The following is a 27,616-nucleotide window of genomic DNA, read 5'->3' on the forward strand; positions in this document are numbered from 1 at the left end:
TATTTGTTTTCCTTAGGGTTGCCTTTAGTTACTATCTGTCTCCTGTTCCAGGCGCCTCCTGCGACAGTCTGGCGATTCAGTAGTTTCTTCTGGTTTTCCCTTGGCATGTGTGTTTTTCGTGGGACGGTCCTCTGGAGCCCGACACCGCCGTCCTACTGTCGAATCCATATGCATAAGACCTATGGTAAGGTAAGTTAAAAATTTATTAAAATCTAAATATCAGCTGGCATGTCATTCTAGGCCACCGGGCGTCAGTTTGGTTACCGTCACTCTGTCATCAGTAGACTTTATAAAGATTCCCGAAACACTAACAATCAGGTGATGTCAAGGACTGACCAAGGCCAGGGCAGCCCAGGAAGACCACTCCACTGGAAGATCGCAGTCTTGTCCATTACGTGATGCGTGAACTCGCACTCGCTTGATGCAAGTCTGGGTGCCCAGCTAAGACCGTGCGTTACCGTTTGAGGTCCCGAAAGGTCATCAGACGTCCAATTCTGACTCATGAATAACAAACATGGAATAGTCTTGCCGTGATATTGCTGGTAACAGATAGCCCATCAAAATATATATACTTGCCCTACCCATTTGCCCTACCCATTGAAACACCGCCTGCCAATAGCTGAACAAGTGTGTACTGCCTGTATGTAGAATATGCCTGTAAGTACTGGACAAGCTAAATGTTGTGTTGTTATGGAACGGTCTTCAATTAAACAGGTCACCGTTGTTTCTCCAAAACGTCCATTTTTAACAGCTGAAACCAGCTCAGTCCTCATCAGAAACATCACACGTCGCCGTTTACGACATTTGCCATCTTTGCGTCTCCAACATCACGATGATGCCTCGTTAACACATCCCGCCCAAGGCGGTGGGGTAGACCAGTTGTTAAATTGTTAAATTTCTCTCTATTTTCTTAATCCTACTATTGTCCTGTAAATCGTTGCTCATTTCCACTCTACCTGCATTTAGATACCACTCCACCTTTCCCTGCACGTGACATGTTTTGGATGGCGACGCTGATCAAACGGACCCGGCACACCAGGTAGAACATGTTACTGTCAGCAGGTCAGGTGAGACAAGGATATGCCTCCTAGATTTTACTGGCGCTTCTTAGAACAACATTGACCATATTTGTTTGACGCAAACAATTATTTCCCGTAGTCGCCCGACACCGGGTTCGATCTGAGTGTCACCAGCTCACGGGTTTCAATAATATGTTTGCGAGGTTTACTGCCATGCTCCCATATTTTAACACCTTGTTCACTTGTTTCTTCATCATGCTCAAGGGGTTTCACCGACAGCCTCACGGGTCTCACCGACAGCCTCACGGGTTCCACCGACAGCCTCACGGGTCTCACCGACAGCCTCACGGGTCTCACCGACAGCCTCACGGGTTTCACCGACAACCTCACGGGTTCCACCGACAGCCTCAGGGTCTCACCGACAGCCTCACGGGTCTCACCGACAGCCTCACGGGTTTCACCGACAGCCTCACGGGTCTCACCGACAGCCTCACGGGTTTCACCGACAGCCTCACGGGTTTCACCGACAACCTCACGGGTCTCACCGACAAGCCTACGGTTTTCACCGACATGATCAAAAGGTTTCACAACACACAATGCCTATGTCTTTCATCGCCATACTCGCGTGTCGTAATACGAAGACCACATGTTTCAACGTGTTACACCGCCATGCTCTCGTGCTACACCGCCATGCTCTCCTGTTACACCGCCATGATCTCGTGCTACACCGCCATGTTCTCCTGTTACACCGCCATGCTCTCGTGCTACACCGCCATGCTCTCGTGTTACACCGCCATGCTCTCGTGTTACACCGCCATGCTCTCGTGTTACACGGCCATGCTCTCGGGTCACAGCGCCACTATTATATGGGTATTTATATGGCACTATAGTCCATCCGACATGTATTCTCAAATCGTTTCTTTGTTTTCCCCTCGATCAGTGGATGTCAATCACATCATATTATAAAGCTCAACTCCCTGGGGGACATACATCTCTTGCTGCCACTAGGCGCACCGAGTTCATGTACACTAGGGATTGTGGCAACGCTGAAAGAGCCTGCACACAAAGTTGATTCCAAGGTTTTTACACCCGGTCACAGGTGGGATCGATCCCGACACCTCCAAGCTCGCTGGATCACTAGCCTGGCGCCTTAGACAGCTCGCCCACCATGCTCTCGTGTTACACCGCCATGCTCTCGTGTTACACTGCCATGCTCTCGTGTTATACCGCCATCCTCATGTGTTACACCGCCATGCTCTTGTGTTGCACTGCCATGCTCTCGTGTTATACTGCCATGCTCTCGTGTTACACCACCATCCTCTCGTGTTACACCGCATGCTCACAGGTTACACCGCCATGCTCTCGTGTTACACCACCATCCTCTCGTGTTACACCACCATGATTTCGTGTTACACCGCCATGCTCTCCTGTGAAGCTGCCATGCTCTCCTGTTACACCGCCATGCTCTCGTGTGAAACTGCCATGCTCTCGTGTGAAACTGCCATGCTCTCATGTTACACTGCCATGGTCTCGTGTTACGCCGCCATGCTCTCGTGCCACACCGCCATGCTCACAGGCTGAACTGCCATGCTCTTGTGTTACACTGTCATGCTCTGATATTACACCGCCATGCTCTCATTTTACATCGCCATGCAAACAGGTTGCACCGCCATGCTCTCGTGTTACACCGTCATGCTCTCGTGTTACACTGTCATGCTCTGATATTACACCACCATGCTCATGGGTTGCACTGCCATGCTGTCATGTTACACCGCCATGATCTTGTATTATACTGCCATGTTCTTGTGTTACACCACCATGCTCTCGTGTTACGTCACCATGCTCTCGTGTTGCACCGCCATGCTCTCATGTTACAGCACCATGCTCTCGTGTTACATCGCCATGATCTTGTATTATACCGCCATGTTCTTGTGTTACATCGCCATGCTCTCGTGTTACACCACCATCCTCTCGTGTTACACCACCATGATTTCGTGTTACACCGCCATGCTCTCCTGTGAAGCTGCCATGCTCTCCTGTTACACCGCCATGCTCTCGTGTGAAACTGCCATGCTCTCGTGTGAAACTGCCATGCTCTCATGTTACACTGCCATGGTCTCGTGTTACGCCGCCATGCTCTCGTGCCACACCGCCATGCTCACAGGCTGAACTGCCATGCTCTTGTGTTACACTGTCATGCTCTGATATTACACCGCCATGCTCTCATTTTACATCGCCATGCAAACAGGTTGCACCGCCATGCTCTCGTGTTACACCGTCATGCTCTCGTGTTACACTGTCATGCTCTGATATTACACCACCATGCTCATGGGTTGCACTGCCATGCTGTCATGTTACACCGCCATGATCTTGTATTATACTGCCATGTTCTTGTGTTACACCACCATGCTCTCGTGTTACGTCACCATGCTCTCGTGTTGCACCGCCATGCTCTCATGTTACAGCACCATGCTCTCGTGTTACATCGCCATGATCTTGTATTATACCGCCATGTTCTTGTGTTACATCGCCATGCTCTCGTGTTACACCACCATGCTGTCGTGTTGCACCGCCATGCTCTCGTGTTTTACTGCCATGCTCTCGTCTAACTCCTCCATGCTCAAGGGTTCAACCTCCATGCTCTAGTGTTACACCACCATGATCTCCTTTTACACCACCATGCTCAAGGGTTCCACCTCCATGCTCTTGTGTTACACCACCATGCTCTCGTGTTACACCGCCATGCTCTCGTGTTACACCGCCATGATCTCGTGTTGTACCGCCATGCTCTCGTGTTACACCGCCATGCTCTCGTGTTACACCGCCATGATCTCGTGTTATACCGCCATGCTCTCGTGTTACAACGCCATGCTCTCGTGTTACATCGCCATGATCTCGTGTTACACCACCATGCTCTCGTGTTACACCGCCATGCTCTCGTGTTACATCGCCATGATCTCGTGTTACACCACCATGCTCTCGTGTTACACCGCCATGCTCTCGTGTTACACCGCCATGCTCTCGTGTTATACCGCCATGCTCTCGTGTTATACCGCCATGCTCTCGTGTTACACCGCCATGCTCTCGTGTTACACCGTCATGCTCTCGTGTTACACCACCATGCTCTCGTGTTACACCGTCATGCTCTCGTGTTACACCGTCATGCTCTCGTGTTACACCACCATGCTCTCGTGTTACACCACCATGCTCTCGTGTTACACCACCATGCTCTCGTGTTACGCCATGCTCTCATGTTGATCGCCATGCTCTCGTGTTACATCGCCATGCTCTCGTGTTACATCGCCATGCTATTACGTTACACCGCCTTGCTCTCATGTTTCACCGCCATGCTCTCCTGTTATACCGCCATGCTCTCATGTTACACCGCCATGCTCTCGTGTTACATCGCCATGCTCTCGTGTTACACCACCATGCTCTCATGTTACACCGCCATGCTCTCGTGTTACACCACCATGCTCTCGTGTTATACCGCCATGCTCTCATGTTACACCGCCATGCTCTCGTGTTATACTGCCATGCTCTCGTGCTACATGGCCATGCTCTCATGTTACACCGCCTTGCTCTCGTGTTACACCACCTTGCTCTCATGTTACACCGCCATGCTCTCGTGTTACACCGCCATACTCTCATGTTACACCGCCATGCTCTCGTGTTATACTTCCATGCTCTCGTGTTGCATGGCCATGCTCTCATGTTATACCGCCATGCTCTCATGTTACACCGCCATGCTCTCGTGTTACATCGCCATGCTCTCATGTTACACCACCCTGCTCTCATGTTTCACCGCCATGCTCTCGTGTTACACCGTCATGTTCTCGTGTTACACCGCCATGCTCTCATGTTACACCGCCATGCTCTCGTGTTATCCTGCCATGCTCTTGTGTTACATCGCCATGCTCTTACGTTACATCGCCATGCTCACGAGTTGCACCTGCCCCAGCCGCTTCATCTAGGTTTTTCCCCACTATCAGCTGGCACGAAATAAATTAAACAGTCGATATTTCCCCGGTGTAAACCACAACCTGTCAAGTCTGTGCAACTCTGAGACACGATTCCCGCAGTGGAGAGAACCATCCAGACCTCAGTCGATTTTATTAAATAGTTATCAAGTATAAAAATTGAACATGAAAGTCAAGAATACATAATAACAACGCTCGAAATATCAACAATAACTGGAACAAATATACACGTAACTCAATATTCAAATGTTTAAACATTCCACAGTTTGTGAAGCACGTGACGATCCATGATGTAGCAGCATCTCGGCACGACGACAGGTGCGACGTAAGGTGCGATGTAAGACCGGCAACTGGTGTCACCCACACACTGTAACATTGATCACACAACTCAATATCATCCAGTGTCTCCACACCAAACACACGCATCACTTGTCCGTAAAGTCAAGCCATTTTAAACTATCAACACGTGAAGATAACAAAGAAAACAAAACCTCCCTGTCTATGAAGGGAGCTTTCACTTCAACAAGGAGGCATCACACTGGAGTCGTTACAATATTCATACATCTGGTGCCTCTGATGCAAGAGTTGAACAACCAAACAAGGGCGCCAGCAGGTGCGTGGTTCGATGCTTGGAGATACTCTCGATGTTCTTTCTTCATCAATTAACCTGACATCGTTATATAACAAAGGAATTGCACATATTTTATATGAATAGGACAAATGTATTAGTTAGATACAGTTTCTTTGTTATATTACACATTTTATTTATGATGTGACACACATTATTGCACGATTCTAATTCAGTTATTAAAGTATCAGACCGCAAGATCCGGTCAACCACGTCAGGCCGTCAATCTGACCCATAGTGCTGTGAAGGTCACGGCCGTCAGGTCGCTCTCTGCCTAGAAGAAAGTACGGCACAGTGGTACAAAGGCACGTGAACGCCGTTACTGTCGGTGACGATATGCATGAGGTGTCACATATATGTCACATGACGGGAAATCGGGTCTGTTGGCTATCAATGACGATCAATGGCAGATCATATCAATTTCAGAACTCACAGGTTGAGCAGCCTACAAAGTTTGTTCAAATGTAACACATTTCCAGCTGTCGCATTTTACTCAGAACGATGGCAACAATCGCCAGATAACCTATTCCGATTCCACAAAGCATGTAGCGGCTGAATGATATGTGTACAGTTTGCTTATCTCTGTGTACCTTCAACACTTGGTGACCTGAGGACGTCGAAGGTCCGTTATCAAAGTTGTGCTACTGCCCTCCGAGTTGTCTCCCTTTTGTTCCTCGGCGCTCACAATGTCGGCCGTTTCTATATCGGACGAGCTTCTTTGAAAACGGACAATAGGAGCTTTGACTGCGGGCAATGTCTGCCGCCGTTCCTCATGCTTTACCTTTTCGTAATAAGGCGATATCAAGTTGGGTGCGAAGCGCAGACGCTTCTTGTTCCTGGGCGGAAACTCGGGCGTGTCGTCCATGTCCATGCCGCAACAGATACACGGCCGTAGGCGCCGCGACTTCCGATGGTAGAGGATTCCGGAAGTGATGATGAGGGCAATACCTCCCAGAATCAGGAAGATGCCGAACCACTCGATCTCCCCGCCTGACGCGTGTACGATGTCGGTGAAGCCGAACACGGCGACCATGACGCCGCTGTAGAGAGACATGATGCCAAACAGGGCGATGTAAGCCCAGTACTCCTGCTTCAGGTGTTTCATGAATGTATTAACAAACATCGTGACTGGTCGTTTGGGATTCTTGTATGTCGGGTGGGTACTGATAGACCTTGGTGAATACACTATCTTTGGATTGCGGGTGTTGATCGTAGAGGGCTGGTCAGTCATCAGTGATTGCAGCGTGTGCCCATGTGGTTCTTGGTATCAAGCGAGATAGATGTCAAACGAGTTGGAGGGGAACTTCAGCCCTCGCTATTCTGTTCCTAGTTACGTAGTGTTACTTGAAGGTGCATTTGGATGGGGAGATGGTACATTTATGGTTTAGGCAGCCATCATTTCTCCCCCACCATCAGTGATGAGCATTGATGCGAGGCTGCCGATGATCCCGCCCTCCTGGAGCTAGTGTCGGTAATCACCTGGGATGTCTTGTGCTTCCGTTGACGTCTACAGCAAGGCTCTACATGTCTTCAGCGAGGTGGAGTTTCACATTCACCTGATAAAAGATAGAAAACTTATTGAGTTACATCATCATACAACAATGATACATGGTACTCAGGATATTTGTCCAGTGTACTTAAAAAAGAGAAGAATTTACACTTCTTAAACCTGATGAACTAAATCGTTTTGCCTCAGGGAAGCTCTCCCTGTCCGTTCACCCTTTCCCATCCCAGAACATGGCATAACCCCTGCCTATTTTCTTATACATTTTTCAAATGACACACGCCGATGCGCACGCACACACGACGCATTTAATGCAAAATAAACATGATCGTTACATTAACCCAAACCTCATCTCACCTCACCTCACCTCACCTCACCTAGCCTCACCTCACCTCACCTCACCTCACTATCTCCTCTCCCATTCGTATAACCCCCCACCCCAACTCTCTCCTCTCCTGATCCCATATCTCCCCTCCCTCCCTCCCCCAACTCTCTCTCCTCTCCTATTCAAATGTCCCCCCCCACCCCAACTCTCTCCTCTCCTGTTCAAATGTCCCTCCCCCCTCCCCAACTCTCTCTCTCCTATTCAAATGTCCCCTTCCCAAACCAACTCTCTCCTCTCCTATTCCCATGCCCCCTCCCCACCCCAACTCTCCTCTCTCCCTGTTCAAATGTCCCCTCCCTCCCCAACTCTCTCCTGTCCTATTCAAATGTTCCCTCCCCAACCCAACTCTCTCCTCTCTTATTCAAATGTCCCTCCCCCCCCCCAAATCTCTCCTCTCCTATTCAAATGTCCCCTCCCACCCTCTCTCTCCTCCTATTCCCATGTTCCGTGTCCACCCCTTCTCTCCTATTCCTACTTCATCTTGGCTTGTCATCTACCCTGCTCTCCGTTTCCCTTCACCTACCATCTGCTCCTATTTCCTGCCATCCATCCCTCCCCTCCAATCACCTATTCCCCACCCTCTTTGCCCTTTTCCCCTTTTCTTCTGCCCTTCACCCATGTGCCTACTCTCCACCCCTGTTCCGAATCTCCCTTCTGCCTGTCAGAGTCAAGTAAGTCCTTGTCAGGTAGGCCTCCCCTGACGTCAAGCGCTGAAGCTCCAGTCCGAGCCAGCTGTTACAGTTAGCAATTCATAGAGGCACTGTGCTGGCATGTTCATATCAGATTTCTATTATAAATTTTCTCCTCGCGCATACATATAAACCATTTACCTGTTTTTGTGAGAACAATTACCACGGCAATATTAACCATGCCGCTTGATGGTCAATTGGAAATCAATACGAAAGCTATACACGCTAATACAGGTAATATCTAATAGGCTTCATACCGCTCTTGGAAATAAATATAACGAAGCAAAACTGCCACTTCGACATTCTGCTGTGAGTTGATGACGTTATCACTAGGAAGACCTGACTACCCCATGCTTCAGTTGGTAACACGTACACCGGGAAGACCTCACTACTCCATGTTTCAGTAGGTGACACTTACACCAGGAAGACCTCACTACACCATGTGTCAGTTGGTGACACGTTCACCAAGAAGACCTCACTACACCATGTTTCAGTAGGTGACACTTACACCAGGAAGACCTCACTACACCATGTTTCAGTTGGTGACACGTTCACCAAGAAGACCTCACTACTCCATGTTTCAGTAGGTGACACTTACACCAGGAAGACCTCACTACACCTTGTTTCAGTAGGTGACACTTACACCAGGAAGACCTCACTACACCATGTGTCAGTTGGTGACACGTTCACCAAGAAGACCTCACTACACCATGTTTCAGTAGGTGACACTTACACCAAGAAGACCTCACTACTCCATGTTTCAGTAGGTGACACTTACACCAGGAAGACCTCACTACACCATGTTTCAGTAGGTGACACTTACACCAAGAAGACCTCACTACTCCATGTTTCAGTAGGTGACACTTACACCAGGAAGACCTCACTACACCATGTGTCAGTTGGTGACACGTTCACCAAGAAGACCTCACTACTCCATGTTTCAGTAGGTGACACTTACACCAGGAAGACCTCACTACACCATGTTTCAGTTGGTGACACGTTCACCAAGAAGACCTCACTACTCCATGTTGCAGAAGGTGACACTTACACCAGGAAGACCTCCCTACACCATGTTTCAGTAGGTGACACTTACACCAGGAAGACCTCACTGCTTCTGTTGATGATGCGTCCTAGCTGACTTGTCTAATGCTGATGCTTTCAACCGTTATTTGTTCTCTTTTGTTTTTCCCTACCCTCGGTCTCTGCGTAAGAAGTTCAGAACACAATGAGAACAATAATGTCCGCCTTTGATACAAGTGAAGCGATGATTTACACCTCGTGAAAGTTTAATGTCGTCAGTCAAACGACGTACGGCTTGAGATTATGAAAGGTTAAATTCGCGTACCCACACTTAACTGACAATGTATTTTATTGTTATGCCCTTGCTACCTGGGTTATGACAGAGACTTACAGTGATGGGAAAGATCGCCTCAGCACACACACCTGCATCATGTGTGTTGTAGTACATGACGGTAGATACACCCTGTATACCCCTGTTGCCATTGGTAACAAACAACAAACATCCAAGTCACGTCCCTGCAGACTGCTTATCAGACGAGCTTATGTGTTGACAATATTGACAAATATGTCACCAAAGACAATACAGCAGCTCAAGCATCATCACTGACAACATGAGAGTTGTATTGTTTAGCTCGATAATTAGGGAGAAGATTCTCCAGAGGGAAATCTATTGAGACTATTAAGAATAACCGGTTTGCTGACAACACGAGAAAAATGAAATAATATTTGACAGATTTCGTCAACATAAAACATCAGTCAGGGTAACGTAGGGCCGGGACGGGTTACCCGACTGTCAGGGTCAAGTAAATACTGCCCCGGTCCTGAGTACACTACCCTTCGTCACGTGACTGATAGTCTGATACATTATGTAAAATTAACTCATATAACCAAAATCATGAACCAGACATACAGTGTATATTCGTTCTTCAATCATAAAAATGAGCACGACGAAATATCTCACTCTGTATAAGGCTATTTGTTACTTTCTGATTTGTGGATTAAAGATCAAAATATGACCCAATGACACATTGTTAAGTTAAGGGAATTAACTCTAAATAAAGCCGTAAAGCATTGGAGTCGGATTGTTTAATGCTACCTCGGGTACCCGAGTCCCAAAGTTCCTTATACATGTATTTGGTTTTTTTATGTCTTCTTTACTTCCAGAAATCCACTTTAAATGAATTTCTGGAATGCCGTATTTTATAATTCAGGTCATGGAGGTGTCGACAAGGAGGTTTACAAGACAACATTTCATAAAGCAACATCAGAGGGAGTGTTTTTGCAGCTAGTAATCATCAGCAGTATATCTTCTCATTGCGGTGCTGTGGTTAATGTAGACTACTGAAAGAAAGTAGGGGGTAATCGGAAGTAGCTTTTATTTCTAAAATACTTTAGGGACACCAACTGAATGGTATCCTCAACAGCGAGGATGTTGTGAATCAGGCAATGGCGGCCAACTGACAGAAACACCATTCACGAGGGAAATGCATGGATGAGGAATCTCAGAAGTCAACTAGCAAAGTAGTTTCACAAAAAGACGAGAAACCTGAATCTGTGCACAGCTCATGGAGCTAATATAACAATCCTGGTTGTAAACATTGAGAGATATTCCTCTGATGTTACAAAGTCGGGAGATTTCTCGAACAACGTGTTAAGTGTGGTGTTCAGGAATGAGTCTCTCGGCCACAGGGGAAAAGAACACACAGATATAACAGTGCAGCTAATCGGAAGATGGATTAAAGTTAACCGAAGTACGCACGGCAGGTGCAAAACAGAAGACAAGACGAGGCAGAAAACGATTAGATTAGAGCCACACTCAATACTTCCGAGCAGACGAAAAACTCCTACAAAACAACAGGAGACAAGACAAGACGGGAAACAGGCGACGATCGCAGCCAGACTCGAGACTCCCGGACAGAAGAAACACTCCTACAAAACAACAGGAGACAAGACAAGACGGGTAACAGGGCACGATCGCAGCCAGACTCGAGACTCCCGGACAGAAGAAACACTCCTACAAAACAACAGGAGACAAGACAAGACGGGAAACAGGGCACGATCGCAGCCAGACTCGAGACTCCCGGACAGAAGAAACACTCCTACAAAACAACAGGAGACAAGACAAGACAGGAACCATGCCACGATCACAGCCAGACTCGAGACTCCCGAACAGAAAAAACACTCCTACAAAACAACAGGAGACAAGACAAGACAGGAAACAGGCCACGATCACAGCCAGACTCGAGACTCCCGAACAGAAAAAACACTCCTACAAAACAACAGGAGACAAGACAAGACAGGAAACAGGCCACGATCACAGCCAGACTCGAGACTCCCGAACAGAAAATACACTCCTACAAAACGAAAGGGGACAAGACAAGACAGGAAACAGGCCACGATCACAGCCAACACTGTGACGTGTTTTATGTATGTGAAACATTTCTAAATAAGGATCGTCCGAGTTATTTCACTACACAGGTGCAACTAGTTCGGAAAAACTAGGGAGTATGTGGCCAATAGAGGGTCTGCAGGGCTTGATGTTTTGGCAAAGTTTTTTTTTACCAGAACTATGATGCATCAACTTAAAATGATGGTGATTACGATGACATATATTGGCTGAAGCGGACATCAACCAAACATTGACATGGTTTTGTGTGGTTATTACTTACTTCCTGCAGACAACACCAGGAAGCGAGGTCAGTTCTTGAACACTCTGCTATAGCAAATGCATATTTGTATCACCACAAGGGACATCTGTCTATCAGTGATGACCTCAGTTCATGGGGAAGGAATCATACAGATTACATGGAAGAGCAGGCAGGCGATGGAAAGCCAACGTTTATGGAAATCGTTGCATCATATTTGCATCTGATTGCCTGTAGCATACGTTTTACATAAACAAGTACAGAGGGTACTTACATACAGACTGGCCGTGTGCTGCTGTTGACATAGACCTTACAATGATAGTCCCTGGTATCCAGATTTTGATGTAATACGCATATCATGGTTGATAACTGTTGGAGAAAGAACTAGGAGAATCTATATAATAATGTTGGTGATTTGGGAGCTTCGGATGAGTTGCTGCACGTAACAGCGCGAACTCCGCTATCACGCGATAAGTTGCACAGCGCCATCATGCGTTAAACTGTGCACTCTGTTAACCAAGCGAGGGCAAGGAAACAGTCAGTCAAGCTGGTATCCCACCTGAAGCGTTGAACAGTGATGTTTGTATCAACCTGTTAAGTGATTTTCTTCTTGTTTTAGAACGGGCACAGTTCCAACTTACGGTCACACGGTATTATTAACCTAGCCCCAAGGCATTCAGTATTCTTAGCTGTCAGCTCCCAGGTTACTGAGTCGCTACCGTCGTGCCTGTACCATACAAAGTATACCCTGGTTGTCAAAATACCCGTTAAAACCGAAATGACGTACCTTTGAATGAGCAAATGGTTTGGTGAAAACACGCAACGCTATTGTGCACATATATAACCTCTCGTTTTATTTTATTTTATTTTTTTATTATTGTAAATACTGAGTACAGTGCAAAGACACGTGTTGGTTTTATCAACGCACACAAAGCGCTTGATCGACTTAACCATAAATGTTAAAGTTTAATACTAGGTTTGGTATCAGAGGCCGGTTGTTAGCATTGAAAAATCATTATTAAGTGCTTCATGCGATGGCTTCCCAAGTGTAAACTCTGTTGTACAAGGATATGTAATATCTCAAACACGTTTTCTGTTTTTATTAATTGTATTCTTGTTAGATTAATAGTCCTAAATGGCCGTGGTTATCTAATGAAAGAAGAAACGTCAAGTTTACTACAATATGCAGGTGGTATAGAATTAATTGCAACTGGCAGACAGCCACTCTGCCATCCTTTGGTTTGCATCATAGGGAAACTAGCTGTAGCAAAACACAAACTTGTTTATTTCAGGTCTTTAGATAGTGCTAGAGGGGGTATCATACAGTGTAAAACAACATAAAGATTCTATTTGGGCTTTACCCAATTCTGTTACCAACGACCTGGGGTTTTATATAAGCACGACGTTAACATTTAAATAAGCTTTTTCCAAACCGCCCACTATTATATCAAATCTATAACTGGTCAGCCGCTATCGATAATAAATGGGTCAATTATGTTATCCCTCTATATCGTGGCTGCCTCGCGTACAGCGTATTGAATTAAGAATCTGTTGTTAAACTTTCATTGTTCAAAGTAGCGACACAGTTTATGAAATGATACTGAAAACATAATGGGAGTAAGATAAGGAATCTATTTATTCTAATGACTAAATACTGATAAATATATAAAACATGTCAGTAGTAGTAGTATTTCTAGGGTACCTCATCCGTAGTATGTTTACTGAAGTGGCATCAGTGAAGAATAAAGACTCCAAATCAGCTATTTCCGACCACACCCAAGCCCATCGGAATCATACCATCCCTGGGAACAACATCAACATTCTTGAGGTCAACCGGTCAGTCAACCGGTCAGCCATCCGGTCAGCCAACAGGACCTAAGAAAACCCAAACATCAAACGACTCAAACCGACAATCAACAGAGATCGAGGTTATGACATTCCTACGGCTTACCATCATCTAACTGGGGCGGTGGGGTAGCCTAGTGGTTTAAGCGTTCGCTCGTCACGTCAAAGACCCGGGTTCGATTACCCACATGGGTACAATGTGTGAAGCCCATTCCTTGTGTCCCTCGCCGTGGTATTGCTGGAATATTGCTAAAAATGGCGTAAAACCAAAACTCACTCACTCACTCATCATCTACTTGAGGCTGATCAACAGCAACCCTTCCCCACCCTTTGTCCATCTGGCTTCAACCATTGTCTGTAATCACAGCTACCAGCAATGTCATCCCACTGTACATCAACCTCTATAACTGTATGCACTCAAATATCCTTCATGTATAATTCTCCTTGTCCATAATGTAGTGTGTCACTTGCTTCATAACGGCGTTAGCATCTACACGGAAACGTCGCACCTGTTGCAATACAGTCTATCCGTAAAACCTTGTTCTTCCTTGTCATACCAACCTCAAGTGAGCTAAACTTCGATGGTGGTGATTTCCTTTGACAATTATACCTACTGTGTAACTCTGTTATACCTACTGTGTAACCCTGTTATACCTACTGTGTAACCCTGTTCTGTAAACAAAAAGGCTTCAAACCTGTTGAAGGTCAATGTCCCTTTTCAATCGTCTGTCGTTTTTACTCCCATTTAAGGCTTATACCATATACCTTAACTACACCTGACATTCTGGTCTATCACAAAGCTTGACATGAAATGTTCTGTGATGTAGTCTAAACTATCTGCTGTCATCTAGCAGATTATATCACTGCGTATGACCACATCTGGCCTGATCACCTTTCCCACCACTAAAACCTGTCAACCATTCATCCCATCTTCATACAATTCAAAGTATGACCACCATCTGGGCTGATCACCTTGCCCACCACTAAAACCTGTCAGCCATTCATCCCAACTTCATACAATTCAAAGTATGACCACCATCTGGGCTGATCACCTTGCCCACCACTAAAACCTGTCAACCATTCATCCCAACTTCAAGCAGCATTCAAAGTATGGCCGTCATTTGTGCTGCATATTTTACGTACCTTGAGTTGTTTTCGACATGCCTAACATAACCCTCTAATTCGTCATAATCGATTTGCTCAAATTTCGCTTCTAATATGCTTTAATTTCATAACACCTTGATATGCATTCGATTATGCTCCCTGGAATATTCCATGGCAAATACCACGACCATCTATCAGTCTGCCCTGTATGCTTGATCAGGGCGAAGTGTATATGCAGGCTGTTGGCAACGCTGTATAACATAACACGTGACAAGTTGCCATTCTCCCGTTTTCCAACTGTTCAAGCTATTCCTATGATTGTGCCTATTTATATTTGTATTGGAAACAGCACATGTGTATATGTGTTTCAAGCGCTGTGATTCTGGCAGAGAGCCAGTACAGTTGGAGGTGTTTCACGAGGTTTCAGGTGAGCGTCTAGTCGCTGCTTGTTATTGAACTGTTCTCTACGATTGCTAGATTTACTCAGGGTAGACACATACAGAAGTAAACATATAAAACACCTTCCGTAAATCTGCTACTCGCCCTCCAGCACAGCATTTTACCCAGTTCATTAATTCTCCTATATGGTATTGACATCACTATGTTACAAGGAGGAAGGTGACAATTTACAGCATAGCGTCAACATCACAGGCTACAACAGATGGTTGTACGTGACACCGACATCTTGCATAACATGTCTGCATCAGGACACATGCTGATATACATACCAGGTAGAGTCAGCTTCTCCGTCACTCAGGTGAGGATGAGGTCCATATCTCACAGGTACACAAGTACACATCCAGACATCTGATCCACGTCATATAGATTCACGATCAACCTTACCATCAGAGTATTAGTGTAACCTGGCATTTAACTCTGAACATAGTACACGTTGATCTCTGCATACGTAACCTTACTATCCGTACAGCACAACCCCGCTACATGCTTATAGATCCATAACGCCATATCGTTCCGCTCCAACAACTTCATCCTCACAACTTGGGTCGATACTGCGCGTACGGCGCTCGGAGTCCCGGGTAAGTGGCCGAACTAATGGCGAATCTGTCTCAACAGATTCAATTGACAACGCAAGCAAACAGACTATTCATGGGAGCATCACACGTCTGGCTGTCGTTAAGGAAAACTCTCTCGTATAGGAATCATTGGCCATGTATCAGGATGTTGGTGTCCTCCGGTGAAGATATTAGCATTGATACACATAAGACATTGACGTCATACATTTAGTAACGGTATCTGAACCGGACTGTGATTGACGGCATTATTTATTATTGTTATTTAGTTTATTATTCAGCACGGTCGACCGACGAGAAGGTGGATCAGAGGTATTGAAAATGTTTTGGAAAAAAACATACGCTTTCATAACAGTGAGAAATGCAACGTTACATTTAACCGTTACCTGTAACTGTACTGTGCTGTGTGTGACCTCGAGGTCGGAACATGTTAATCGATTAATATTTCATCAAACCTATCGTAGTTAGAGCCTGATTGTCACTCATCAAATAATCTAGTTGAATGGTTTATATCACTGTTTTAGGGGCGTTTGTTGTGTCCTTAATGCGTGGTGGTCAATGTACCCTCAGGGGGAGGTCAGTTATAGGTGAGCCAAAGTAGCAATGAATTATATATGTATCACAAATGAAGCTCCCATTGTACTCGTCCTACAGTCTTATTCGTTATCATCATCATCATCATCATCATCATCATCATCATCATCATCATGTTTCTGTCACGTGCCACGGATATAAATATAAGTACAGTAACGTTGACGAACACCTTGGGCGAAGACCAGACCCTGCACAGATCACAGATTCTTCTCTCTACTTAGTCACACTGTTAGCGAGGACATACGGAAGAATTTCAACGAAACGTTTTTCTGTCATTTTGACAGACATTGAACACTCAGAAAATAATTTATGTGAAATTGGAAAATTCTATTCCCTAGTTTGACTTGTATAGATGCTGACTTGTACCAACGTTTCCGTGTTTTGTGACGTGAATGATTGACTGGCATTGGCATACGGCGGCTACCACCGGTGGGCATGGATACTCTCACGTTTTGCAAACACCTGGTGTCATTTGTTTGATATATATACATTTTCATGGTATAGTCGGAATTGTACAATCCACGCTTAGTAGCGATTTCTTGTGGATGCGGGAAGCATTTATGACATGTATTCAAATCACAGTTGACGTGAGAGGAGATCATCTCTCACTATGCTAGTTCCAGGAAGGTAACAGCTGACGTAAGAGGAGATCACCTCTCTCTGTGCTAGTCCCAGGAAGCCAACAGTTGACGTGAGAAGATATCATCTCTCACTATGCTAGTTCCAGGAAGGTAACAGTTGATCAGAGAGGAGATCATCTCTCACTATGCTAGTTCCAGGAAGGTAACAGTTGACGTGAGAGGAGATCATCTCTCACTATGCTAGTTCCAGGAAGGTAACGGTTGACGTGAGAGGAGATCATCTCTCACTATGCTAGTTCCAGGAAGGTAACAGTTGACGTGAGAGGAGATCATCTCTCACTATGCTAGTTCCAGGAAGGTAACGGTTGATGAGAGAAGATATCATCTCTCACTATGCTAGTTCCAGGAAGGTAACGGTTGACGTGAGAGGTCATCTCTCAACTAGTTCCAGACGTGCTAGTTCCAGGAAGGTAACAGTTGATGAGAGGAGATCATCATCTCACTATGTTAGTTCCAGGAAGGTAACAGTTGACGTGAGAGGAGATCATCTCTCACTATGCTAGTCCCAGGAAGGCAACAGTTGATGAGAGAGGAGATCATCTCTCACTATGCTAGTCCCAGGAAGGCAACAGTTGATGAGAGGAGATCATCTCTCACTATGCTAGTTCCAGGAAGGTAACGGTTGACGTGAGAGGAGATCACCTCTCTCTGTGCTAGTTCCAGGAAGGTAACGGTTGATGAGAGAGGAGATCACCTCTCACTATGCTAGTCCCAGGAAGGCAACAGTTGATGAGAGAGGAGATCATCTCTCACTATGCTAGTCCCAGGAAGGCAACAGTTGATGAGAGGAGATCATCTCTCACTATGCTAGTTCCAGGAAGGCAACAGTTGATGAGAGAGGAGATCATCTCTCACTATGCTAGTTCCAGGAAGGTAACGGTTGACGTGAGAGGAGATCACCTCTCTCTGTGCTAGTTCCAGGAAGGTAACGGTTGATGAGAGAGGAGATCACCTCTCACTATGCTAGTTCCAGGAAGGCAACAGTTGACGTGAGAGGAGATCATCTCTCAATATGCCAGTTCCAGGAAGGCAACAGTTCACGTGAGAGGAGATCATCCCTCATTACAGCTCATATAAGTTAATATAGTCACTACATGCTCTCATTCAAAGGGAAATGAGGCAGAGCAACATCTTTTGTGTTTAGACTGTATCAGTGTCAATGGTTTGCTGCCTGTGTAACGGTTTTTGTATTTCGGAAAGGTCTATGGTGGTAACGTTTTGTCACGGCATGTTCTAGATGTGTGCACGGTGTGCGACATGCCATCCGCCATCTGTAGTTACCGGACATGCCGGAGATAAACACATACACACATCGTAAACTAGATACATTATATTGTAGTTACCGGACATGTCGGAGATAAACACATACACACATCGTAAACTAGATACATTATATTGTAGTTACCGGACATGCCGGAGATAAACACATACACACATCGTAAACTAGATACATTATATTGTAGTTACCGTACATGCCGGAGATAAACACATACACACATCGTAAACTAGATACATTATATTGTAGTTACCGGACATGCCGGAGATAAACACATACACATCGTAAACTAGATACATTATATTGTAGTTACCGGACATGCCGGAGATAAACACATACACACATCGTAAACTAGATACATTATATTGTAGTTACCGGACATGCCGGAGATAAACACATACACACATCGTAAACTAGATACATTATATTGTAGTTACCGGACATGCCGGAGATAAACACATACACACATCGTAAACTAGATACATTATATTGTAGTTACCGTACATGCCGGAGATAAACACATACACACATCGTAAACTAGATACATTATATTGTAGTTACCGGACATGCCGGAGATAAACACATACACACATCGTAAACTAGATACATTATATTGTAGTTATCCAAGTCAGAATAGGTCAGCTTGCGATATACGATTATTGAATAATGTCAGGTTATTTACACCGTTGTGCCTGGACCTATAACAGCAATGATTTGCGCTGGTGTCAATCCGCCACCGCTTCAGAGTAACTGACACCTCTGTTCTCAGCACAAACTTATGCTACAACTGAGGCTGTAAAACCTATAGATTGTCATCAGTATAATTCAGCGTTCAGTCAACGTGAATGAATATTTGTTGTCATACTGGATATCACTGTCTCCATAATCGATAGCCCGATTGTGTGCCGCTGGTGTTTCTTCCCAGCGCCCGGTCTACAGTCTTGTGTATGGGTTGTCATTGGTGACAGATCAACCACAGCGACATCGGAGCTTGTGGATTCTGGTGACTACGCCTTAAACTCCACCATGAACCAAACTTATATTACTAACATTACCTCTACAAATACGTTACTAATTATCACCATTACCATTACTACGTTTTTACAGGTAGAGCAATTGTGATTATATTACAATATGTCATGATACATGCCTGTGTCAAAAGACTAAATAGTCAAATATTGTTTCGGTAAATACATGGATCTCTTTGTATAAAGTATTTAACTTTAACAACTCTAATCATGACAAGGTATGTACATATAGATAGAATCAGCAGGCATGAGCTTCTGAAATAATGCCTCTCAGGTCGATGGTGCATCAATATTGATAGATATATTGAAAGTGTGACAGGGCGTCTCTTATGTATTGATTGCTACCTGGGAATAAGGTTATCCCCCAGCAAAACGTCAGGATATATAGAAACTGCTGTCATTCAACATATGAACAAATAACCAGGAAACTATGTATAGGAAACTATGTTTTAGTTAAAGACATCAGCCTATAGAGGATGACAAAGCAACACCTCCCCCAACACAACGAGCCTCAATTAAAGTATTGTGTGTAACGGAGTCAATGTCAGTGACACATGTCATACTCACAGAGGTGTGATCAGGGCTTGTGTTGGTCGTTCTCACCAGCGTCAAGTAGCTTTCCCTTCTCACTAAACACCACAACCCGCTACCATCTATACAACTGAATATTTCACCAATAGATTTGCATTGATCGATACAACGATCGATTCCTCATTGTGTAGCGCTTTTGGCACTACCGCCACTACACGGTGTGTACCGGACTTTCTTATGGGCTGACATTGCCGAGATGTGCATAGAACTTGGTGGAGACACGCTCCCATCCGCATGTGTGTACATAACTCTGAACACACAAGAATCACCTAGCTGTGGATCTAGATACACACTATCACATCAGTAGGTGGAATGATTGGGTTGGATCTCTATGGAATTTATTGGATCTAGACACACACTACCACCTATATAGGTTGGATCTCTAGGAAATGTATTGGATCTAGACGCACACTATCACATCACTCTGTTGGATCTCTAGACAATATACTGGATCTAGACACACGCTATCACATCACTGTGTTGAATCTCTAGGCAATATACTGGATATAGACACACACTATCATATCACTGTGTTGAATCTCAAGGCAATATACTGGATATAGACACAAACTATCATATCACTGTGTTGAATCTCTAGGCAATATACTGGATATAGACACACACTATCATATTACTGTGTTGAATCTCTAGGCAATATACTGGATATAGACACACACTATCACATCACTGTGCTGAATCTCTAGGCAATATACTGGATATAGACAAACACTATCACATCACTGTGCTAAATCTCTAGGCAATATACTGGATATAGATACACACTATCACTATCATATCACTAGGCAATATACTGAATCTAGATACAACTATCACAACACTGTGCTAAATCTCTAGGCAATATACTGGATATAGACACACACTATCACAACACTGTGCTAAATCTCTAGGCAATATACTGGATATAGATACACACTATCACATCACTGTGCTTAATGTCTAGGCAATATACTGGATATAGATACACACTATCACTATGCTGATCACTGTGCTGAATCTCTAGGCAATATATACTGGATATAGATACACACTATCATATCACTGTGCTGAATTTCAAGGCAATATACTGGATATAGATACACACTATCACATCACTGATGGCAATATACTGGATATAGACACATCTCTAGGCAATATGCTATATATAGATACACACTATCACACATCACTGTGCTGAATCTCTAGGCAATATACTGGATATAGATACACACTATCACAACACTATGCTGAATCTCTAGGCAATATGCTGGATATAGATACACACTATCACATCACTGGGTTGGAATATACTGATCTAGGCAATATACTGGATATAGAATATACTGGATACACTATCACATCACTGTGCTGAATCTCTAGGCAATATACTGGATATAGACACACACTATCACATCACTGTATGCTGAATCTCTAGGCAATATGCTGGATATAGATACACACTATCACATCACTGTGCTGAATCTCTAGGCAATATACTGGATATAGACACACACTATCACATCACTATGCTGAATCTCTAGGCAATATGCTGGATATAGATACACACTATCATATCACTGTGCTGAATTTCAAGGCAATATGCTGGATATAGATACACACTATCACATCACTGGGTATGTCTAGGATATACTGGATACACACTATCACTATCACTCTGCTGAATCTCTAGGCAATATACTGGATATAGATACACACTATCACAACACTGTTCAATCTCTAGGCAATATACTGGATATAGATACACACTGTCACAACACTGGGTTGGATCTCTAGGCAATATACTGGATATAGACACACACTATCACATCACTGTGTTGAATCTCTAGGCAATATACTGGATATAGATACACACTATCACAACACTGGGTTGGATCTCTAGGCAATGTATTGGATATAGATACACACTGTCACAACACTGGGTTGAATATCTAGGCAATATACTGGATATAGATACACACTATCACATCACTGTGCTGAATCTCTAGGCAATGTAGTGGATGTAGACACACACTATCACATGACTAGGTTGAATCTCTAGGCAATATACTGGATATAGATACACACTATCACATCACTGTGCTGAATCTCTAGGCAATGTAGTGGATGTAGACACACACTATCACATGACTAGGTTGAATCTCTAGGCAATATACTGGATATAGACACACACTATCATATCACTGTGTTGAATCTCTAGGCAATATACTGGATATGGATACACACTATCATATCACTGTGTTGAATCTCTAGGCAATGTACTGGATATAGACACACTCTATCATATCACTGTGTTGAATCTCTAGGCAATATACTGGATCTAGACACACACTATCATATCACTGTGTTGAATCTCTAGGCAATATACTGGATATAGACACACTATCACATCACTGGGTTGGATCTCTAGGCAATATACTGGATATAGACACACACTATCACATCACTGTGCTGAATCTCTAGGCAATATACTGGATATAGACACACACTATCACATCACTGTGGTGGATGTCTAGGCAATATGCTGGATATAGACACACACTATCACATCACTGTGCTAAATCTCTAGGCAATATACTGGATATAGATACACACTATCACAACACTGGGTTGGATCTCTAGGCAATATACTGGATATAGACACACCCTATCACATCACTGGGTTGGATGTCTAGGCAATACACTGGATATAGATACACACTATCACATCACTGTGCTGAATCTCTAGGCAATATACTGGATATAGATACACACTATCACATCACTGGGTTGGATGTCTAGGCAATATACTGGATATAGACACACACTATCACATCACTGTGTTGAATCTCTAGGCAATATACTGGATATAGATACACACTATCACATCACTGGGTTGAATCTCTAGGCAATATACTGGATATAGATACACACTATCAAACTGTGTTTTGACTGGGCAATTGGATCTCTAGGCAATATACTGATATAGAATACACTGGATATAGATACACACATCACATCACTTGAATCTCTAGGCAATATGCTGGATATAGATACACACTATCACATCACTGTGCTGAATCTCTAGGCAATATGCTGGATATAGATACACACTATCACAACACTGGGCTGAATCTCTAGGCAATATACTGGATATAGATACACACTATCACAACACTGGGCTGAATCTCTAGGCAATATACTGGATATAGACACACCCAATATATCACATCACTGGGTTGGAATTACTCCAGGGCAATACACTGGATATAGACACACACTATCACATCACTGTGTTGAATCTCTGGATCTAGGCATATACTGGATATAGACACACACTATCACATCACTGTAGTTGAATCTCTGGAGGCAATATACTGGATATAGATACACACTATCAAATCAACACTGGGCCTATTCATCTTCGAATTATACATCACAATTTTTGCAGTTATTTTCTGCAAAATACATACCAAGTTTACGAATATAAGTTGTATTATTAGAGTTCATTATCTTTAAATTTAAACATGGATATAGAATATTGTGGTAGATATTTTGTCCTTATCACATCAGCAAAAGTGGATGGCATGTCTAGGGCAATATACTGGATATAAGACACACACATCTATCTGGACATCACTGTGATATCGTGTAGGTATTGCTCTGTATGGCAAAAAGATTTAAAAGTACTGGATTTTGGCGACTGTATTAAAGATGAGTTCCAGGTCTGAATGTACATATCTTTTAATCTTTGCGATAAAGCATTATAAAATGACTTTGGGCAGGTAATCTTTTGTGACAAAAATACATTACTAAAACCACAATGATTTAGTAAATTTATAACATTCGTTACCCAATTTGATTTACCGTTGGTGTATATATAGACACACACTATCACATCACTGTGCTGAATCTCTAGGCAATATACTGGATATAGACACACACTGTCACATCACTGGGTTGGATGTCTAGGCAATATACTGGATATAGACACACACTATCATATCACTGGGTTGGATGTCTAGGCAATATACTGGATATAGACACACACTGTCACATCACTGGGTTGGATGTCTAGGCAATATACTGGATATAGACACACACTGGGTAGGATCTCTAGATAGGTAATGTATTGGATCTAGACACTATCACATCACTATGCAATGTTTAGAATCGTCACTCACACCACCATCACAAATCAGTGTGTGCAGTAGCAAGGAAACCCCTATCAGCGGTATGCCATGAGTGTTACTCCACCCCAGACCTTCTCTTCAGTACGATACTTGATGAGATGTTGGATCGTATGTTCGAAATGATGTGGCAATTATTGAAAGCGATCTTTCTGAACCAACATAGTTCTTTTATTTGTTTATTATTAATATTTGTTTTGCAGAGATCCCCAGAAATATGTTTATTGATCGCTCAATGTAGCAGATGGGAAGTGTTAAAGTATTACGTCATTACCAGCCGGTCGACACCTGTGCACACGATGTCGATAACAGACATAATGTGTTGATATGCACTGATAATCAGATATGTCAAATCAGGAAATATGACATTTTCAGGGAATATATGTTTTGCGTTATTCACTCATGGAGTATACATTGTCCCCAGAATATTCAGGCAATATCAGTGTTCCCCGATTTAACCGTTTCAGACGCATTCCCAGCTACAATATGTCCATTGGTAATTTAGTCTGATCATATAACGGAATATCCGATACCCATACCGTTACCAGATGCTGGGTAAACATTTATCTCCATGTACTGTCATTTTTATCAAAGAGGAAATGTCCAAGTTTCCCTCATTCCAGCACTGCTTCCAGGATGAAGCTGCCATTTTGACAGATGTAAACACACATGGCATTTACAGTCTGTTTGGGTCAAATGGATACCGATGAAACACACATGGCATTTACAGTCTGTTTGGGTCAGATGGATACCGATGAATCACAATCTAACTCCACATGGGTTCATGATCAAACATTCATTTCAACGCAGAATGTAAAACAAACATCAGACCAAATCTGGAAAAAAGTTTCATAACGTTTGTCCCCAAAATAAAAAAGTTACTTAACAAACTATCATCAGTTTGTTTTGATTTTCCGGGTGAAGTTTTACGAGGGGAAAGTGACAGTAGAACTGTTGCAGGAACAGCCTGCGTCTGTCGTTATTAAATTTAGCAGTCTGTGCGATATTTTGGGAAATTTAACGAATATTATCATAAATTGAAACAACACAGAAGGCATCACGATCATACCAGAAACATATAAACAAGCACGTGTCGTATGTGCGGCAACGTACACGGTATTTCCCGCGGGAAGTTCCACGAACTGTTTGGGCGGTGGGGTAGCCTAATGGTTAAAGCGTTCGCTCGTCACGCCGAAGACCCGGGTTCGATACAATGTGTGAAGCCTATTTCTGGTGTCCCCGCCGTGAAATTGCTGGAATATTGCTAAAAGCGGCGAAAAACTAAGCTCACTCACTCAATCACTCCACTGACAGCTGCAGGAATGCTCTATCAGGACATAAACTCGTCACACTGCAGTGTCCCCTAAACAACGGTTGTTAGTAAACACACTAGTTGCATGTACACTGCATGGAGCTTCCTGAATCCCCTCAATGTCTGACCATGTGATCATATTCAACACACCTACCTCTCATCATCAGACCAGTCCGTGTGAATGGTAGCTATTTGTCTGGCAATACCTGGTCTTCCTGCTGTATATATTTAATCCAGCGTTCCCCAGCAGCAGTAGTTATCCCAGTGACAGTATCGACCTCCTGGCTGCCGACATGCGATGTGTCGCTCCATCTGTCGCCGCTGTTGAAGCAGCCTGATGGAGGATGTTGGTCAGAGGGTTGAACACATCGTCTACTGCTCACATAACATATTCACTGTGTTTAAGGCACATGTCACACCTGTTGAAATGTACAGAACTGTCTAATCGGTGGCCAGGTGAAGGAGTTAAAACGATTTTAAACAACACACTGCATGTTGAACTGTGACAGCGTGGGTAACTCAGACGTTCATGAAACGTGTTCAGGTATCTATCTGCACACACATCTGTGTCAGATCTATACTCAACAAGCAGATGGTTGCGGCGTCTGAACAATAGGAATCTAGTTTCACTCAGTGCAATCGCTTCAATAGGATTTGTGCATTTGTTAAAAGGCGCAATATTCCAGCGATATTGTTTGAGCCTGACCACCCCATCTCATTTGTGGCCTCTTACGACAAGCATGGGTTGTTAAGGACAAATTCTAGCACGGATCTTAAAGAGATTCTTTAATAATGGATGCATCATTAGTAAAGAGCCCTGATTAAATAATATAATAAGTAATGCGCCGGCACGAAGATGCAATGTCTTCACTGCATATACCAACTGCCCGTGAACATACGGATTAGAATCGGTCTTTCTGTTGTCACTCTTACAATACTGGCTTTCATGTTTAGCTTTTTGTTTTGCTTTTCGTTTTGCTTTTCTTGTTTGGGAAAACTGACAAATTTATTTAATTCACCTCAACTGAGTGTCAGAAGTGAGTGTACAAGCAGAAAACGTCCATTCATTACCCTTTGGTTGAGGATTTTACGGCCCTTCGATGTCTCACGTGAAGGACATTTGAGATGGTCTGATGGATCGTCTATAGCAACGGTTGAGTTCTTGACTACAGCTACATAAGTGTTCCTTTGTTCAGAGACAACATACAATACAAACGCTGCTTCATTTCTGGAGTGGCACGCTCGTTCATGTTTCAACGCATTACGATGAGGTGAGCGGAGTTGCGTCCCTTAGTGTGATTGTGGATAAAGCCGTTGGAGCTTCCATGTTCGACAGTTGGTGGCGGGCTTTGCCGACCTGGTGTCCCGGGTAGGTGATCGGCTCAAAATGAACAAGCTTTGTTTGTGTGGTCAGGTATAGGTCTCTACATAATGAGTCTCTCCTGGACGTTACCTATGTGATATGAACCAAAACACAGGGAACATCGACTTGACATTCAGTGGATACATAATGGAGAGCATATGTAACGTAATGCAATCAGCATCTGGCACTTTACAACATGTGTGCTTTATTCATACTTGAAATGTACAAACATGAACATTCGCAGACTGATTGAACAAAGCATTTCATAAACCAAATTTACCACTGACAAGGGACGTACATTTATTGTTAGCTAATTGTCCAAAGTTTATCACAGTCTCCATCCACCCCCATGAATAATGTGTTATAACATGAACCTGGTCTCAATGTGTTATCATCTGGAACACCATTACGTCCACTACAAAGCGCAAATGTGACACTGGTTTAACCGAGATGTTAGCAGTGCTAGCAATGACATCACAGACTGTATGGAAGAGCAGGGGTGTACCCGTTGTTGTATAGTCAGGGAGCACAAAGAGTTCCGGCGTTTCAACGGCAAACGTCCTGTTTAACTCCCCTCCAAGGGTCTCCATAGCAACGTTTGGAAGGCATCATGAGAAACGTCTCAGAGGATCATGTATCACCTGATGGTCAAATCATCACCTTTCTCAGTCCATTCCACCCGTGATCCTGTAGATCCTGATACACTGGTTTTTAGAATGGTAAAGAAGGATACCTGAACTCTCCCTGCACTTAACTAGACAAGTGGTACATAATGTT

At 43.8% G+C, this 27,616-nt stretch overlaps 1 protein-coding gene across 7 annotated transcripts; it reads right to left on the reverse strand.

The window, feature by feature from the left end:
• Positions 1–5,070: 5,070 nt before the first annotated feature.
• Positions 5,071–26,198, reverse strand: LOC124281408. 7 transcript variants are annotated; one of them, XM_046717449.1, is made up of 2 exons: positions 25,683–26,198; positions 5,071–7,183 (listed from the first exon to the last, which is right to left on the reverse strand). In XM_046717449.1, the coding sequence occupies exon 2, from the start codon at positions 6,856–6,858 to the stop codon at positions 6,220–6,222; it is 639 nt and encodes a 212-aa protein (XP_046573405.1). In that variant the 5' UTR covers positions 6,859–7,183; positions 25,683–26,198; the 3' UTR covers positions 5,071–6,219. The 7 variants fall into 7 exon arrangements, with proteins under 7 accessions (XP_046573405.1, XP_046573403.1, XP_046573401.1 ...); XM_046717447.1 differs by having other exon boundaries at positions 25,631–26,198; XM_046717445.1 differs by lacking the exon at positions 25,683–26,198 and adding an exon at positions 19,957–20,056.
• Positions 26,199–27,616: the final 1,418 nt, after the last annotated feature.

Source organism: Haliotis rubra, unplaced genomic scaffold, assembly GCF_003918875.1.
Source record: "Haliotis rubra isolate DU_JTF1 unplaced genomic scaffold, ASM391887v1 Scf284, whole genome shotgun sequence".
Classification (NCBI taxonomy): domain Eukaryota; kingdom Metazoa; phylum Mollusca; class Gastropoda; order Lepetellida; family Haliotidae; genus Haliotis; species Haliotis rubra.

Excerpts from the sequence above, each read along its gene's own strand:
- LOC124281408 (XM_046717449.1), bottom strand. The coding sequence starts at position 6,858 with ATGACTGACCAGCCCTCTACGATCAACACCCGCAATCCAAAGATAGTG.